Genomic DNA, 15,601 nt, shown 5'->3' on the forward strand with positions numbered 1-15,601 from the left:
CTGACTGAATGAGCTGAAATCCTGAGCTACATACTCATTCTGGGTTAATGATTTAAAAGGTTATCAAGGCTATCGAGAATCAGAGCATTAACCAGGCAATGGCAGTTTACCAAATCTCATGTTTAGGACCCACTTACCACAAGGACAAGTTCTACATTTCTTGTCAGGACTCAACCTGATTCTTAGTTCAATTCTATGACTTGGTCTTGGTCAAAATGGCCAAAGTGGCACCACATCTATTTTTATCTATCAATCTGTCCATTTTTGTTTTCTGTCTAGGTCTATTTGCTAATTATTCTGTTACTGGACGGGCTAATACTTAAACATCAAAGCAAAATCAATGTATTAAAAATCAAATTAGATGAATCCTTTCAGAAGTCTAAGTATTATACAACACAATATCCCTCTCTAGTAATTCAGACGCATATGAAAAGTCATCAAAGAGTTCCAGGACCTCAATAAAAGAATGGTTTTCTTTTACAGAATTAGGAAATTATTGGTAAAATCTAATATCCTTTATGATCCACAGTAGAAGGCGTGGTATTTTAGGCTTAGAACAGATACTTATATTAATAAATTCATACTGAGGATATATTATATTCTATATTAGTTTTTTTCTTATTTGTGAAGCCTGGTTCTCTTTACTTGAAATTTGGTTCACTTTATAGTTCAAGTAACTTCTTTCTGACACTGGAAATAGGAAATTGTATATGATAGCTGTAAATGTTTTGAAATTGTGTTGATAGGCTTTTGTTCTCATCAGGATAATACAGTGATTTTCAACCACTAGTGTGCCATGAGGGATCTTTAGGTGTACCGTGGGAAATTATCCAATTACCATTGTCGAGTGTCTGTGCTGTAGTGACGGGCAGAGTAATGTAATACTCTTCCATGTCAGTGGGTGGCAGTAGGTAACATAGTTTTCTTGTTCATTCTTAGAGACAAAAGAATTAGCGACAGAGTGTCATTTTGTAACATTTTTGATTTGTGGTGTGCCGCAGGATTTTTTCAATGTAAAAAAATGTGCCGTGGCTCAAAAAAGTTGAAAAACACTGGGATAATATATCTCTCTCTACAAGCCAGTAGGAACAAAAAGCAGCTTGATGCAAACTGATGCAGCTTAGAAGGACGTAAAATGCTCCTGTCAACAAAAAAATCCCATCTGTGATCTCAGAAATTAAGTCAAACAAAAGAGGAATCTATTTAAAAGTAAACTCCTTTTGCCAGTCAACACAAGCTCAATGTGTGTCAGCACAGACCCTTGGTGTATCCAGTTTTTTAATGTGGTTATATATTTTCTTTTGTGGTCCTTGGAGTCTGTCTTTGGTACTACTTTGAAAGACTTGGAATTAAAGTTGGTTTTGGTAAAGTGTATGTAAAGCAAAACATTTTTCTTAGTTTTGGTTAAAGTGGTGGTTGTGATGAAGGCAGGTTGGCGAGTTAGTGCTAACAATTCATATCAGAGGCACTGGATACCATTTGGTATTAGTTTATCAGTTATAGAGTGTCAATCCAGTTGTCATTGAGCATGATAGGGGAAGTAAAGCCATTCTCAACAAAAAAGTAGAGCATCTTTTAACTAGGGGAGTATAGGATCCACAACCACAAAAAGTCTCAGTAGAGGACCAGACCAAAATTTTAGAAAGTCATTAATATTTTATTAGTTATATTTTCCCACAGCAAAGATGCATATACCAGCCAATGCGTTCTTTAGCCTTAATTATTGGTTGGTGTTGCCCCCAAAACTTTGCTGCATCATTTAGTTTGTGCCATCCTGGGGCACTCCTTTGGTGGCTGCCCTCAAAACACATTAGTTGTTGAATGCTTCTTTGTTGTGAGCAAACACAACTAATAAAACATTATGGATGCCTGGAATTTTGGTCTGGCACTCTCTCAAGACACTTTGCCTGAATAATTCAAGCGCTCCAAGACTAAAGAACATAGACTGTCACGGGTGGAGCTGGGTGAAACCAGAAATGGGTCTGGTCCAGGATTGAAAACATTAGCCAACTAATTGCAAATTTTTTTAAGAAATCTTTTCCAGGTTTGCTGGATCACCCAAGTTCTTCCATGATAGTCTATCTTCTCCAGTCTTGAGGAGCTTTAATAAATTAGTTCCATTGCATATACATTTTTTACCAGGATTTCTTTGGATTAGGGAGCGTTCTGCTTTTTGATGAGAGCCAAATTTTTCTCTTAAGACTTTTTACCAGGCTTGTGTTGCTGTTTGTGTCTCCCTGGGGTAATACACCTTCTCAATTTGTACTGCTGACCATTGTCACAAAATTAAGGAAAATCACATATTTTGAATAGAGGAGAAATCTTTCAATGGGCACTCTGGTCTACAAATAAAAATGGCTTTATATATACTGTACTTCCTAAATACTTTTAAGAGTATTGTTCTACCTGTTTATTGTTTATTTGTGCTTCATTTCAGGTGCAAAACATGATTGCAATATCTGTGTCTCACCATGGTTGTCATAACTTCGGTTCTGACAACTTTACTTTAATATATGAAGAATAAATGTGTCCTGTTTGTGAGTTTAATAAGATAGATGAGATCTAAACATAGTGACCTTGGGAACTTGGCTGTGATCATACCTTTGCCCGTTTAATTCTACATAAGCATCTCATAAATCAGCTGGAAACACAGCTCTTATACCTTGGCTTTATTGTAGAAATCAAGAGTCCAGCATGAGTACCCCCAGTATATGCACAATTATTCAATAAACTGGCTGTCCTGCTTATTTATTTCAAAAGGTAAAGCCTAGAGGAGAAGATTCCAGAGCATAAGCCAAACTTGTAACATGTAATGCAGGTACACGACCCTGGGAGGGTATTTATTCTGCAAACATTGGCTTTTTTTGGAAGGAGAAGGTGCTGATATCATGGGAAGGTTTGCTCCCTCACTGCACACTCTATGGTGGTATTGGAAGTGGTGGACAATTTCCCTAATATGTTGAAGGTAAATAAGATTGCTTATGAGTAAGAATTATACAGATAACAAAGTCAATTAACTTTGTTTGTTGGGTCTGAACCTTTGTCTTGAAAATGGCTCTTGTTAGAACACTTATCAGATGAGGCCCAAAAGACAATGTAGGTTGCATCTTCTTGATCTCTGAATAGACTGATTAAACAGATATATGTGATTTGCTATGCAAAATTTGTAGTGCATTAATGTGTATGTAATAGAATAAAAATGGAAAACTATCATAGCAATACTTGAGAAGGATGTACAGTGGTATCTGTGTATTAGTTTATGAAATATATTGAAGTTTTGTATTAGAAGTAGGCAATAAGAGCATAGTAATAGAACAAGTTGAGATGTATGTGTAATTGTATGGTATTAGCAGTGATGGAGTGGTATGTGGATTCTTCTAAGTGTAACGAGTGGGTGGTGAAGTGGTTATGTCTGTCTGTTAATATTAGATAAGAGGAATGTCTAACAATGCTTTTGTTATAGTTAGCTGTTAGGTTGCTTATTGATGCATGTTCTCTATAATCAGTGATTAAAGGGCAATATATAGTGTTTCATAGTCATACTTTTTAAAGTCATTTTATCACAGGCTTGTATTAATTCTCAGTATACTGGCGGGTTACATACAGGATAGGGACTGTAGGTTTGTTCTTAAATCGAATTTGTATGTAAGTCGGAACATGTACATTACTTTAATAAATGCAGTTGGGACAGATGTTTGTCTTTGATATGCAAAAAGAAGTAAAGAGTTTCAAGAGGTTGCAGAACTGCAAACAACTTCTTCTGCAAGTCATGCAAAGCCTCAGTCTTGGACAAGAACAAGTAGGGAAGCCCCGTTCGTATCTAGGAGTTGTCCATATATCGGATGTCCTTAACTCGAGGACTGACTGTATGAGCTCATTGTCATTTACTACACTGGTTGACTGGACCATTGGACACCATATAATTATATATTATTAAAGTGTTAATAGGGCCAAAAGCTTCTTTCGAAATGTATTTACTAGAATAGAGACAAATTGGTAGACATTTTAGGGATTTATTGCTATCTAAATACCCTCTTTGAAGATCAACCCTACATTTTTGTCCTGCTGACTGTTCTCAGAAATGTCCACAGAACCACAATAGAGTGCAAATCTTATTTTGACAACTGTCTAAAAGAGGTTTTTGCTTCATTCTGAGAATATTTCTTGTTACTACCTGTTGTGTTCTCAGAAGAGTTTTAAACCATACCCTACTCTAACCAAAAGAATATCAATGTAGAAAATCAATCTATTTTTATACTTCAGTATTTTTTTATAACTATTTTAAGGTTTCGCTTAATAGTACAACTTTTTAGTAAACACTGGCATTATGGACATTCCAGTACTTACAGACTATTAACAAGCAATAAGAGATCTTTTAACAAATAAAACTTGATAACCTCTTTAGCTGCAATCACCAAGAAACCATTCACCCCTATGAATCAGTTTAGTGAAGCTGTTCTCTCTGACTCAGCTCCCCTTTTGCAGCATCAACTAGGCAGCCTTCTAACCATTTAATTTTGTGGAAGTTCTGGTTGGCAAGTGAGTGAGGGAAATGGTTAAAAATGACTTTGTTAGGGAAGGAAATTCATAGGTTTGGAGACTACCAGACTTAAGTAATGTCAATTAGATATTTGGTGTTGCCAACCCCAATGGTACAATAAGTATGAAGGACACAAAAATCAGGGTTTTTTGGGCAATTTTTTTGAATGTATTGTAGGTAGGTTATATTCAAACTATATAACATATACTTCAACATAGAAAAGGTGTGTAAAAACAATTACAGACAATTGTGTCCCATTCTCCCCACAGAATGGTGGGGGGGGAGCAGATTAGGGACTAATGATCTAGACACTACTGATCCTAGAGTTAGAGCGCTTGAATAGTCCTGAGTAATATGATGTCGTGTTTCGCTTTTATTGGCTTCCTCGGTGGACTTTATGGGTCACAGACAGTCAAGTTCAATGTGTACTAATTTCATTTATAATTGAAATAGATGGGAAGGATCAGAAATATACTGCTTGTAGGCATATAAAGGTATAAAAGAATGTGCCAGATGGTGGTGCTGTATTTTCAGTTGTGAAAAGGGTTTCACAACTGAAAATATAGCACCTAGATACTTAAAAAATGACTTTGACAACTTTAGGACTTCTGCTGTGAATGTCGAGAATGAATTGATCTATGCAACTTGCAACTACAGTGGTCAGTGAGTATTTATTTAAAAGCCCCATTACTTCTTTTTGTGAATAATTAAATATTTGATTGTCCATACCCTTGCCGAGGGTTCGCTTTAAAGTGTATGCATAGTGATCTATATGTGGTTATTGGTTGCAAGATAGAGCCCACCAACATTTAGTAACAGCAAACTCACGTGATTCACCAGGGCCCCCATGTAGTATAGGACCCTTGTAGCAACTATAGGAACACAGTATAAAATGTATTTTATTAAAACAATAACACGCTGGTCAGATTTAATTGATTTACCAGAAGAGTTATTTGTTCAAACCCTGGACTTAATTGGAATTCAGTATGTGTCCACTATTTGGTAGCAAAGAAAAAATGAGCAATATATGGCCAGGAGACTGTGCATTAAGGTATAAGCCCTTGTATGTGTATGAGAACAAGATAAGAGGTATGTCCCTGACATTTCAGTAAATGCCTCTCTGTTCTCTGATCTTTTTATAGTTGCCTTGAAATTGTGCCAGGCGCTCACAGAATGAGCAGTAATTCTCAGCCGGTGGCTCATTTAAGAGGCTGTGCAGACGGCACCTATACATTTATCTGCTAATAAGTACATCAGGCTTGAAATCTGCACGTAGCTTATTTGTTCCTCTAGAGGTGGCTGAACTAATATCCAGATTTTTTTTCTCTTTCTGTTTAGGAAACGCGCCCCATTTCCTGCGCTTGCAGAATGTTGAAGTAAATGTCGGGCAGAATGCTACTTTCCAGTGCATAGCGGGAGGAAAATGGTCTCAACATGACAAACTCTGGCTGCAGGTAGGCAAAGCTAATGGGCCACAACCTATTAATGTACCCAATATATATTTATTGTGCTGTATCACTGTATAATAAATGCAATAGATCATTTACAAAGAAAAACCTAAGCAAAAAGCTGAATACAAGCATAAAATAGCACACACATGTAAGCCTGACAAAAGAATTTACCATTTTGTGCGGCAGTTTTGGGTTCTGGACACCACCGACAGAGTAGTCAGGTGCTGCACCCACTCACTATATTTGCCCTGCAGACTGTAGTGCTATACCAGTCGTGCCCTCTTCTGGAGATCGCAGTTCTGCCAGGCAGGGTCCATATCACCAGATACTGATGTGGGCACTGCAAACCAGGCCCTTTCCCATTGCATACTAGAAAAAGGAAGACCCCTGTCTTTCACGTGACCACCATTCAAGTAAGTAATATGGGCATTTGGTTAGTTTTCTTCCTATTTGACTAGATAAAGGGGGTGATTATGTAGTGATTATTCTCAAAGGTTATAGGTAATATTTAAAGCATATTTAAACCATAATTCCTTAATTGTGATGGTCCATTTGCATTCCTTTTTCTTGCTAGAAATGTTTTAGCAAGTACAGAAAATACCTGTTGATTTTGCAAGGAACAAACTATCATTGTCATTTTCTATTAGCTGACAACAATGATGTCTTGTGCAAAGCATGAAAAAAACTATCTTTTCTCATGTTTATTTTTTCTTGTCAAATCCATCAATCTACCATGCAATAAAGGTGAACAAAAGCAGATGGAGATGTGAGTGTAATCACAAAGGGACAAGAAATGTGTTATTTGCAATAGTACTAGGTGAAAACCAAGGCAAAAAGCATTTAAAACAGAAAAACAATATAGTCACCACATCTGAGGACTAGGATTAGAACCTATCTCCAGGCAAAGAACTAGGTCCAGACTATGGTCTGATTTATTAAAGCTCTCCAAGGCTGGAGAGAATACACTTCTATCAGTGAACCTGGGTGATCCAGCTGGCCTTGATTGGATCTGCTCCAGGATTGAAAACTTTTGCTATCAAATAGCAAATTTGTTCCAGGTTTTCACTGATGAATGTGTATCTTCTCCAGCCTTGGAGAACTTAAATCAGGCTCTATGTTTTTATTCTACCACCCTCTAACCTACTGTATATGTTTTTTTGCTTTCCATACTTTTTGAATAAAGATGTATTTAGATCAGGGGTGTCAAACTCAAATACACAGTGGGCCAAAATTAAAAACTTAGACAAAGTTGTGGGCCAAACTTGAAACTGAAATAGCACCAGTACTACAATTCCCTGCGTCAAGAAAACAGTCCAATACAGGGCCACGCATAGCCAGAGAGACTGTTGGTCAATAGACGCAAGTGATGCCGGAAATTGTAGTAGCGGCACTATTTCAATGCAGCGGTGGGCCAGCTGCAATTCATAATTAGGATTCGTTTGGGGGCCAAAAAAAAAGGACGTTGCGGGCCAGATTTCGCCCGCTGGCCAGAGTTTGACACCCCTGATTTAGATAAACCCATTGCCCACCTTGCATGGTCACTGATGATCCCCCTCTAACATCATTGTTGGTCACGTAGTTCTTTGTAGCAAATAAATACATTTGTTTCCATGAACTAAAGGTTCGGAGATTAAAGATAGGGTTTTTCTGCCATACAAGCAATTTTAGTTTAGTGGTTCGGTAATTAAAGCGTTTCATATACAATAAGCCATGTGTACAAAAACAATTGTACATACAACATTTAAGTATAGTCCTGTTACATGATGGTAAATCTGTAGTAGTCCTATGGCAGGCTGATCAAAGTTCCTGTCCATTGATGATTGAAGTACAGATATGTAGATTACTGACGCATTTTGCCCATCGTGGCTTCTTCAGAGGAAGGTTAGATCCAATAGCACAGGGTAGAGTACTAGTGCTCAGGACCCACAGATTCATGATTCCCATGGTTGTGTTCCAGAAGAATCCTTTAAATAGTTGTGGTGAATATATTACAAACCATATGGCAGAGATGTCCTGGTAGAGTTGCAGAAGAGGATTTGCAGCAAAAAAAAAATGCTCAAAGTGGTCTTCAGTGAAGGTAGGAGTTGCTTGAGTTTTGCTGGTTACTTGTGTGAGTTGGACGAAGAACACTAAATGCACTAGCTTTATTATATACCATACGTTTTATTTACCTAACCATTAAACTGAAATTGATTGTATGCCAGAAAGTCCCTATCTTTAATCTCCGCACCTTTAGTTCAGCGAAACTAATCTGTTTATTATTTACCCAAATACCTAGGGGTTGGAGAACCAAATCATGGGGGTCACTCGCAGATTGCTTAGCATGCATATGCTTTGTTACCCACATGGTTCTTTGTTCGGAAAAGAAGCCGTCTTCTGGCCAGCTAGGGATGGAACTCCCAAAGAAGAACCCCACTGGAAGTAAACAAAGGAAGACAGAGGTTTGGGGCTGGAGTAGAAATGTTTTTAGATAAGTAAAATGGGTTTTAGATGTCATTGATTGGTTAGAAATTGTGAAAGGAAGATGTAGTAAGGGGGTTTGTACTTTGGCTGGTGATTGGCTTTAAATTGTGTATGTATATTTTACCTTCCTGCTGTTTCTAATTTTACAAACAAAATTAGAAAACCATAGAGAATACAGCGAGGATTTATTTAGCAGTGTTGTACATGGGTTTGGTAATACATTTCTATAAAATTTCATAACGACTTTCAGGATCATTATTCAATAATGGCTCTGCAAAATTTTCCCAAATGTGCCCAGTAGGAGGTGGTGTGTTTGCTACAGAATAAATGACAAATCTGTCAATACTCATTAGTTGTATTTGAAATGCTCAAATGTTTTGTTATAGAAGAGGAAAATACATTAGCTTCTGTACCAACCAAAGGCAGGAAAAATTCCTTTATGCCATGATACGCCTAATAGTAAAAACTTAGCTGGTGGTGCTCACATTCTTCTTTTTATTACCACAAATGACAAATGCAATTATTAGGCACCATCAGATGTTCTTTTCACTAGTTGCCAACATACAAAAAAAAACATACATACCAAAATGGATAGAAACCAACTAAATTGCTAACAACAGCCAAAAAACAAACTTTTAAGGTAGTTTCACACCACAAGTATAATTATAAAATGCCAGCAAACTTTATTAAAAATTTATTAAAGCATGATAGCAAAAAAAGTTTTGTCTCAAATATTTATAACTCGACACGTTTCACAGACACTATTGTTTGCTTCCTCAGGGGTTAATTTGAGACTTTACCCACATGGGAGAGTTGGAAATGTTTGAGACTAAATCACTGATCACTTCCTTCACATATTTTTGTTTTTTATTATCATGATTTTAGGAATATTTATTATTGTTTGATGGCATTTTTAATTATACTTGTGCTTTGCAACTAGATGCCCCAAGTCCAGTTTTTCGGCAAATATTAAACACCACTGGTGGTTGTAAAGCCAATGAGGTTGCCTCTGTGTTGTTGTGTATCTTTAAAGTTGGTGTAAAGACACAATTTTTTTTTTTTAAATAGTATAACCCTGTGGATTCCGAGTTGTCTACCCTTACTGTCTCTTGTATACCCAATGTTATGATAGAAGATATCTCAGAAGTCAGTTAAAAGGCACTTAGACAGTTGTCACTCATATACATGTCTTTCAAGATCAAAAGGTCCTTCAATTATAAAATGTTTTCCTTCACTTTTAGTCTTTAGTCTCCAAGGCAGACTTTAGTTTGGGCTTTGATAACCTTACAAGCCTGGCAAGAATGGTAACGCCTCCCAACTAAATTTATAATGAAAAAAAGAAAATTAAGAGTTCTAATAATGTATATAAAGGGTTTTCAAAGTGTTGCTAATATCAGCTCCAGAGACCCTATTGGCAGACTAATAATTTTGTCAAGTCTTCCCAAAAGAGTAACAGTTTACAATCAAAAATATGGCAACCTCCAGACCTGAGGTGCACCAGATTTTCGAAAATTCCTTATTTTTTTCTTTTTTATACTTCCTCCACACAGGCCAGTCTTCCTCTCCCAGTACTGCAGACATCTGGTACAGTTCCAGGGAGCAAGCAGCAGGGACTCATTGTGTATTTAGTGTAGCAACCAAGACCTAACAGCTGTTTCTGCAGAACAGTGTCATCAAAACATTAGTGGCCAAACAGTGTACTGCAGTCCCTGTATTGAAAATACAAACCGAAATTCATGCCAGGAAACTGAAGGATCTGGATTGTCAATGGCCGGATTTTCGATTGTCAAACTGTAGAATTGATTTCCTAAGATAATATCTGAAATTGTAAATGTTAAGAAGGGTTGTTTGTTGAAGTGTAAGCTACCACAGAAACCTGTTTAGTTTTTTGAGTATCTATGGTAGAACCTCCTCAAACAACCAAAATGTTTGATTTCAGAATCAAGGCTTTGCACACAATCTAACTACTATGGAACTTTACAGCTACCCCCCCACTTATAAGTGGAAATAGTTTTACTTCTTCCCGTAAGAGCAGAATGTACTGAGTATCTTTTAGCCTTAATAACTATGCGTCCGCCATGTAGAGCAGACATTTACATGGTTATAAGTGGCTTATAGGCAGCATATTCAAATAACCAGAAGACAGACCAATAAATCTGCACTTTAGATTTCCCATGCAATATGCAAATATCATCTTTATATTTAAACCTGACAGTTTTTTATTACCTACTTTATGCAGAAGCATGTTCATACTTACAGATCTCTGAGAGATGGAAGGATTTATACTTTTGATGTGGGGCTGGGGTAGGAACCCCCTGAACAGCACTAGATAGATGAACTGGCCTATTTTAGCATTCCACATTTAATATCTAGTCATTTTGACATGAAGTTTATATAAAGCAGATGTGATTAGCCCAGCAGTCCTTCCTGTCCCTCAGACAGCAGTGTGACTGATTGTTTGCCTTTATCTCTGTTCGGCAGCAGTGGAATGGCCGTGACACCGGTCTCATGGTAACACGCGTGGTAAATCACAGAAGGTTCTCTGCTACCGTCAGTGTTGGGGATACGTCTCAGCGTAGCACCAGCAAGTATCGGTGTGTCTTACGATCAGCTGGTGGATCTGGAGTGTCCAACTATGCAGAACTCAGCGTAAAAGGTAAGAGTATACATGTAAATCTCAGGTGTCCTGTATTCATAAAATAACTGAATTAAATTAATGTTGGGTCAAACTGATAAACAGTGACATATAGCCACCGGTGACAATAATCAAATTTTTGTCTATATAGATTCTCCAGCTCAGCCACACACCACAGCAGTAGGCCGGATCCTTTCTTTTATTTACAGGTCTCCTCCCCACCCACCAGTCCATGATTGGACAGGAAAAGGTGAAGCAGCATAAGCTCCTCTCCCTATGGTTTTGTTTGCCCCTTGCAGTGCAACCTCCTTTCCCCCCCAACTACTGGCCAGGTTGAAAAAAAAAAACTTTTTTACAGTGTATCACTTATTGGCTAACTTTTTGCCAACATTCTTTTTTACCTTGCATAGTGTGGGAAAGTACCTATTTGCAAGAGGTAAAACCCCATCAATAGGAACACAGATACAAAAAATACTTTGTATGAAAAGACTTAAAAAGAGAATTGTTTCTAGTGTCATTCTTTTCCCCTAATTATTTAAACTACTTACCTTTGCCAAATCCATAGCTTCCATATGGTTAACCACCACCAAGAAAACAAAATCCCCATTTTAACTCACCTAAAGCCATAATGGTGTAACACTCCAGCCTCAGGTCTTCTCCTTTCCTGGGTAACACTTGGAGAGGTCCTTCTTCAGGGTGTCTATATCTCTGGCTGTGTAATGTGGTCTCATTTAATGATTCTACAGCAGGTCTATTTTCATAATATACAAGAAGACCTACAATGATGATAGAGAGACCAGTCACCCTATACAACGGGAGAGGGTAGCAGTGATTGGTATTTCTTTACAGGAGGCACCTTCAAAAAAGCAAATTTCATGCTGGATTATTTTCTAGATTTGGAAATACATAAAACATACCAAGTTTTAACTAGTAATACTGAGACCCCTTGTACTTGGGCAATTTTTGCTAGCCCTAGAGTTTGCCTTTATTCAGCAGGGCATGCTGGAGGTGCTATTTTGTCCACCCGTCCCTATGAGTAAGGACTGATATGGAGAGGGGGAGGATTTTGCAGCACACTTCATGAGCCATGGCTTAGAACAATATTGTTGAAACTAGGGCACATTATTCCAAGGGGTCAGGTTTGCTTCAGATGGAGAAAAAAAGCCTTCACTTCCACTTGTAACATTGACATTTTGCATAGACTGGAGCCAACAAGAGGTTGAGTGTACTTGGGTCTTTGAAAGGTTGTCAACAAAATTGTTTGGTCACCTGCTGTGGCTTGTCCAATCATTTTTGAATACAGCCTTTAAGACGTAAAATATGCTTTCTGTTCTTTCTTGACTGTCAACATGGGTGAAATGTTTATTACAGCATGCAAATTATGAGCATCTACTGAGCCGTCGGGGTCCTTCATGTTGAACAGCCACAGTTCTGACATCGGTAGGAATGGGGTTTGTTGGGAATTTTATGGACATTCCTTCTAATTTATTATTTCTGTTCTGACAAGCAAAATTCAAAGAATAATATTTTACACAGTACTATGATGTATACACCATGAGTGGTGAAACTTCCTTTCTCTTTAATAATATGTATTTTGCCATTTATTTTCTGTGATGTTTGGTGACAAAATTATAGGGGATTTCATAACAAATCCCATATGTCTTAGGTGCTTATAGTTTTCCTATATTTCAAGCAAGGTTAGGAGAAACAGTGATGTTCATAAAAAAACTGCCAATCAAAATTCAGCTTTTACTCACATGATTTGTGAATCTGAAATGGGATTGGTTGCTGTGAAACTCGGCCCATCATAAGTCCTTGCACTATTTTACTGAACAAGTTTTGAACTCTTAGTTTGTGGGGTTACAGAACTCACAGTTTAATAGAATTTGGGGTATGTTTGGGACTAAGCAAGTTTATAAGATTACCAAACTTATTGAAAAAAGCAAGTTTAGGTTTAGATTGGGACTTCATACCTAAAGTCTATCTAAAGCCAAACGTTTTTCATATGAAATTTTTTTAATGTATTGTAGGGAGGTTTAAAGTCTTTGACAGGGGATTAAGGAGACGTTTGATTTCAGCTGGCGGGGGAATTATATTCAATATCTAGGCATCAAGCTAACTCCTACCTATAACGATCTTTATAAGGCTAATTATACATTTTTCTATTTAAACAACTTTATGCTGACATACAAAGATGGTCCCTCTCACCACCATCGTGGTTGGGACGGATAGCGGCCATCAAGATGAACCTGCTTCCTAGACTGCTTTACTTATTTCGTACTCTTCCGATCCAGGTCCCAGTTAGGGAGCTTAATCTCCTCCAATCTATAATTTTGAAGTTTATCTGGGCAGGAAAGAAGGCCAGAATTCGTAGAGATACGCTTTTTGCCCCTAAGCAGGTGGGGGGCCTGGGAGTTCCTCACTTGAAACAGTACTATGTGGCGGCACAAATTGCACAATTCTCAATGAGCACTATACATGGTACTCGTCCTCAATGGGTCGATATAGAGAATCAGGATGGGTTCCTGGGATCCATTGAATCCCTTATGTGGCGTAAGAAAGTGGCAAGAGGTCTAGTGAAATGCCCGGCCTTGTCTCACTCTATTCAGCTGTGGGACAAATACAGTAATCACCCGAAACATTCTTCTCCTCATAAACCCTTAACCCCACTCTAGCATAATCTGGATTTTCCGCCGGGTTTACGCCCAGCTGACTTTAATTGGTGGCTTTCTAAGGGTATTAGCAGAGTGAAAGATCTCCTGGATATTCGTGCGGTATTGTCATGGGACCATCTGACTAGTAACTTTGAAATCCCCCTTCAGGAACACTTTCGCTACTGACAATTGGTGTCATTTATTAATCTGATTATTACAGAGGCACCGAGACCTATGTGCTCCTCTGTATTTGAAAGTTCGTGTGTTTCTATAGAGGCCACTAAAGGGCAAATCTCTGTGATTTACTCTGCTTTAGTTACCCCTACCAGTAAACAACAATATATGCGAGAATGGGAACTAGACTTGGGTACCACGTGGGATTTGGAAGAATGGGGGGACATGATTTACTCTCTCTCTAAAGTCTCTTTGAATTCAGCGGTGGTAGAATCTAATTACAAGGTAGCACTTAGATGGTATCTTACTCCAGTTAGATTGGCGAAAATGTTCCTGTCCACCTCACCCTTGTGTTTTCCCGGCTGTGACTCTCAGGGCTCTATGTTGCATATTTGGTGGTCCTGTCCACTAGCTAGGGTGTATTGGACTGATGTATTCAGTTTGATCTCCAAAATAGTGAAGCAAACGATTTGCTGTACAGTGGAAGCGGCTCTATTTAGTAAATTTGAGGTGTCACTTTCCAGACCCACAATGAAATTTATCAAATTGATTCTTCTGGCCGCCAGGATATCGCTGGCCAAGGCTTGGAGATCACCCTTAATATCTATAGACCCCATCTTCGCCAAATTTAATTGGATTATGGTCAATGATAGATTGACTCACACCCTGAAGAATTCATTAGTTAAATTTGATGACATTTGGGAACCTTGGATAATGTTTAATAGTGTATAGAGGCTGGAATATGTAGATTCCGCCAAGGTTATGTACCCTTAGTGACGGATTCAATTGTTTCTTTTTTCTTTTTTGCAAACTTCCTCACCCTTCCCTCCTCCCCTCCCTTGTAGTCATTATGTGTTTGTCTTAGTTTATTTTTTGTTATGTGGCATAACAAGGATCTGTTATATGCTTATTCATTGTGAAATAATGGTATACCACGGCTAGCCTCTTTGCCCCAGTTTTTCGACAAATGTTGTTTGTTATGGGAAAAATCCACTAATATTTGTAATGCTGTCCGTATTTTTTATGTATGGACGAGATTGATAACTTAGGTTGGACTTTTCTGTAAAGCAAAGGGTTTAATTACAGGCAAATATACAATATGTTCTTGTTCTTGTTATCCTTATGTTCTCATTGTTGTTCCCTTTTTGTTCTTTCATTTGTTTCTCTTGTCTTTTTTCTATACATGGAAAATTTTTGTACTGCAAAACTTAAAATTTAATAAAAATATTGAAATATAAAGTCTTTGACAGACACTTAGGTAGGGTTACATTGAAATGCAGTCTGTCAGGAAATGTCTATTGGCTGATACAGTGTGTGAGAGGCAATGCTGCGAGCATAGACATCCCTTTCTGTTAAACTTTCATTAAATGGAAACAGAAAGCAGTTCAGTAAACCATCAAATCATTGGCTAGGGGAATGTTGACACTGATTGTAGCACAGTGTGCCTGCACAGCACAGACATGATGCAAAGGAACTGAGTTTTGTGATTAATTATGTTGTCATCAGTGGCATAGAAACATTGATAACAACATTTAGTGAAAACTGTTTGAAAAAATGAGTTCAGCATTGGAGGGAGAAAGGTACAAATCAAGTTTATGGTTTGCCCCGAGTTTAGTGTCAATAACGAAGGGGGTGCTTATTCTAAAAGTCCTTATCTCCAAAAACAGCTGCCAGCTGTAAGACA

The 15,601-nt window shown here is 37.9% G+C and overlaps 1 protein-coding gene across 1 annotated transcript in view; it reads left to right on the plus strand.

Moving 5' to 3' along the window:
• The window catches only part of PTPRT (protein tyrosine phosphatase receptor type T), a gene marked incomplete in the record, with an annotated part of 259,610 nt that overhangs the window by 113,316 nt on the left and 130,693 nt on the right, over positions 1–15,601 (plus strand). The window contains 2 exon segments of the mRNA XM_072403721.1: positions 5,879–5,994; positions 10,936–11,110. Coding sequence (XP_072259822.1) covers positions 5,879–5,994; positions 10,936–11,110 — 291 coding nt within the window.

This window comes from Pyxicephalus adspersus, chromosome 3 (assembly GCF_032062135.1).
Source record: "Pyxicephalus adspersus chromosome 3, UCB_Pads_2.0, whole genome shotgun sequence".
In the NCBI taxonomy this organism is placed as follows: Eukaryota; Metazoa; Chordata; class Amphibia; order Anura; family Pyxicephalidae; genus Pyxicephalus; species Pyxicephalus adspersus.